General features: G+C 60.5%; 1 protein-coding gene across 1 annotated transcript in view; it reads left to right on the forward strand.

The window, feature by feature from the left end:
* The window catches only part of VOLCADRAFT_108619 (uncharacterized protein), a gene marked incomplete at both ends in the record, with an annotated part of 19,021 nt that overhangs the window by 11,475 nt on the left and 6,413 nt on the right, over positions 1-1,133 (forward strand). Inside the window, 2 exons of the mRNA XM_002959390.1 lie at positions 648-718; positions 777-897. Of these exons, the coding sequence (XP_002959436.1) occupies positions 648-718; positions 777-897 (192 nt within the window). The remainder of the gene's footprint in view (positions 1-647; positions 719-776; positions 898-1,133) is intronic.

The raw sequence follows: 1,133 nt of genomic DNA on the forward strand, positions 1-1,133 counted from the left end.
CTTCGGTCGAGCCGCCCTCTCTGGTTAGCAGACCTAGCTGGATTCGATAATTCCCGTGGGGCGCGTGTCCATGTATGGGTTGCACGGCGCAGTCTCAAAGGTAGTGTTTGCTCGAATAAGGCGTGCCCGCTGGGTCTGCTCCGAGGGGGGCGGGTTCCATCGGCCTTGCCTCTGAGGGTTCGTTAGATTGCTGTCCTTGGGTTTGGGGTATCTCGAGAGGGGGTTCACGCTTTGCGACCTCGTTTGCTCGTACCTCGCCATCGCCGCTGGTCCGTTGGGTAACCTACCGAGTTGCGCGGCGGGGATATCTGACGGTTCCCATACCGCTCTGCGGAAGTGACGGTCGATCCGCGTGCCGTAAAGACCTGTCACTGGTAATAGCTGTCTGGGCACGTATCCCATGCTGGCGTATGCGCCGACGATAGATATCGGGGTGATAGTGTCTTTCCAGCGAACCGTGTAGTACTGTTCGTGGGTTGCGGTCGTATCGGCCCCGATTTTCTGTTTCTTGGGAGGTTTAACGTTTGAGGGGACGATGCGTTTTGTGATAGGGCCCGCGAGTACTTCTACGATGTCCTCTACATCGTTGTTTAGGTCATAAACTATCTGTTGCTGCCCCGTTGTGTCCTTTGCCTGGCCTTTTCCAGGCTTCCAGGGTATCCTGTCCTCCAGTATTTGATCGCGGGCGACTTTCCATCGAGGTCTCCACCATTGCGGGGTGAGGTGCTCTGGTGGCTTCGGTGCCCCCGGTAGCGCTCTGGCCGGTTCGGGCGCAGGCGGATCACCGGCGTGGTCCCTGTCGGCGGTGTTCGGACCGGCCCTTGCCGCCCCCGCGCCTGCGCCGGCGCGGGGGTTACGTGGCGCTACTGGCGTACAGTCGAGTCCCTTTTCTGCAAGGTACACCAGCACTGGGTTTGGGGTACCGATTTCTCCTGTCACGGGGGTCATGCCGATGCTTAGAGTGCGACGGGTTTGCCGGCTTGGGCGCGGTCGCGGTCCCTGGACGATAGGCCCAGGGGGGTTCCCTAGGTTGGGCACACTCCTACGGGTGTCTTTTCGCAGAGCTGCCATGACGCGTCTCGTTTCCATATAGGATGTGCATTGCGGGGCCGGGTCGCGGAGTTGCACGCCGT

This window comes from Volvox carteri (assembly GCF_000143455.1).
Source record: "Volvox carteri f. nagariensis unplaced genomic scaffold VOLCAscaffold_202, whole genome shotgun sequence".
Taxonomy (NCBI): Eukaryota; Viridiplantae; Chlorophyta; class Chlorophyceae; order Chlamydomonadales; family Volvocaceae; genus Volvox; species Volvox carteri.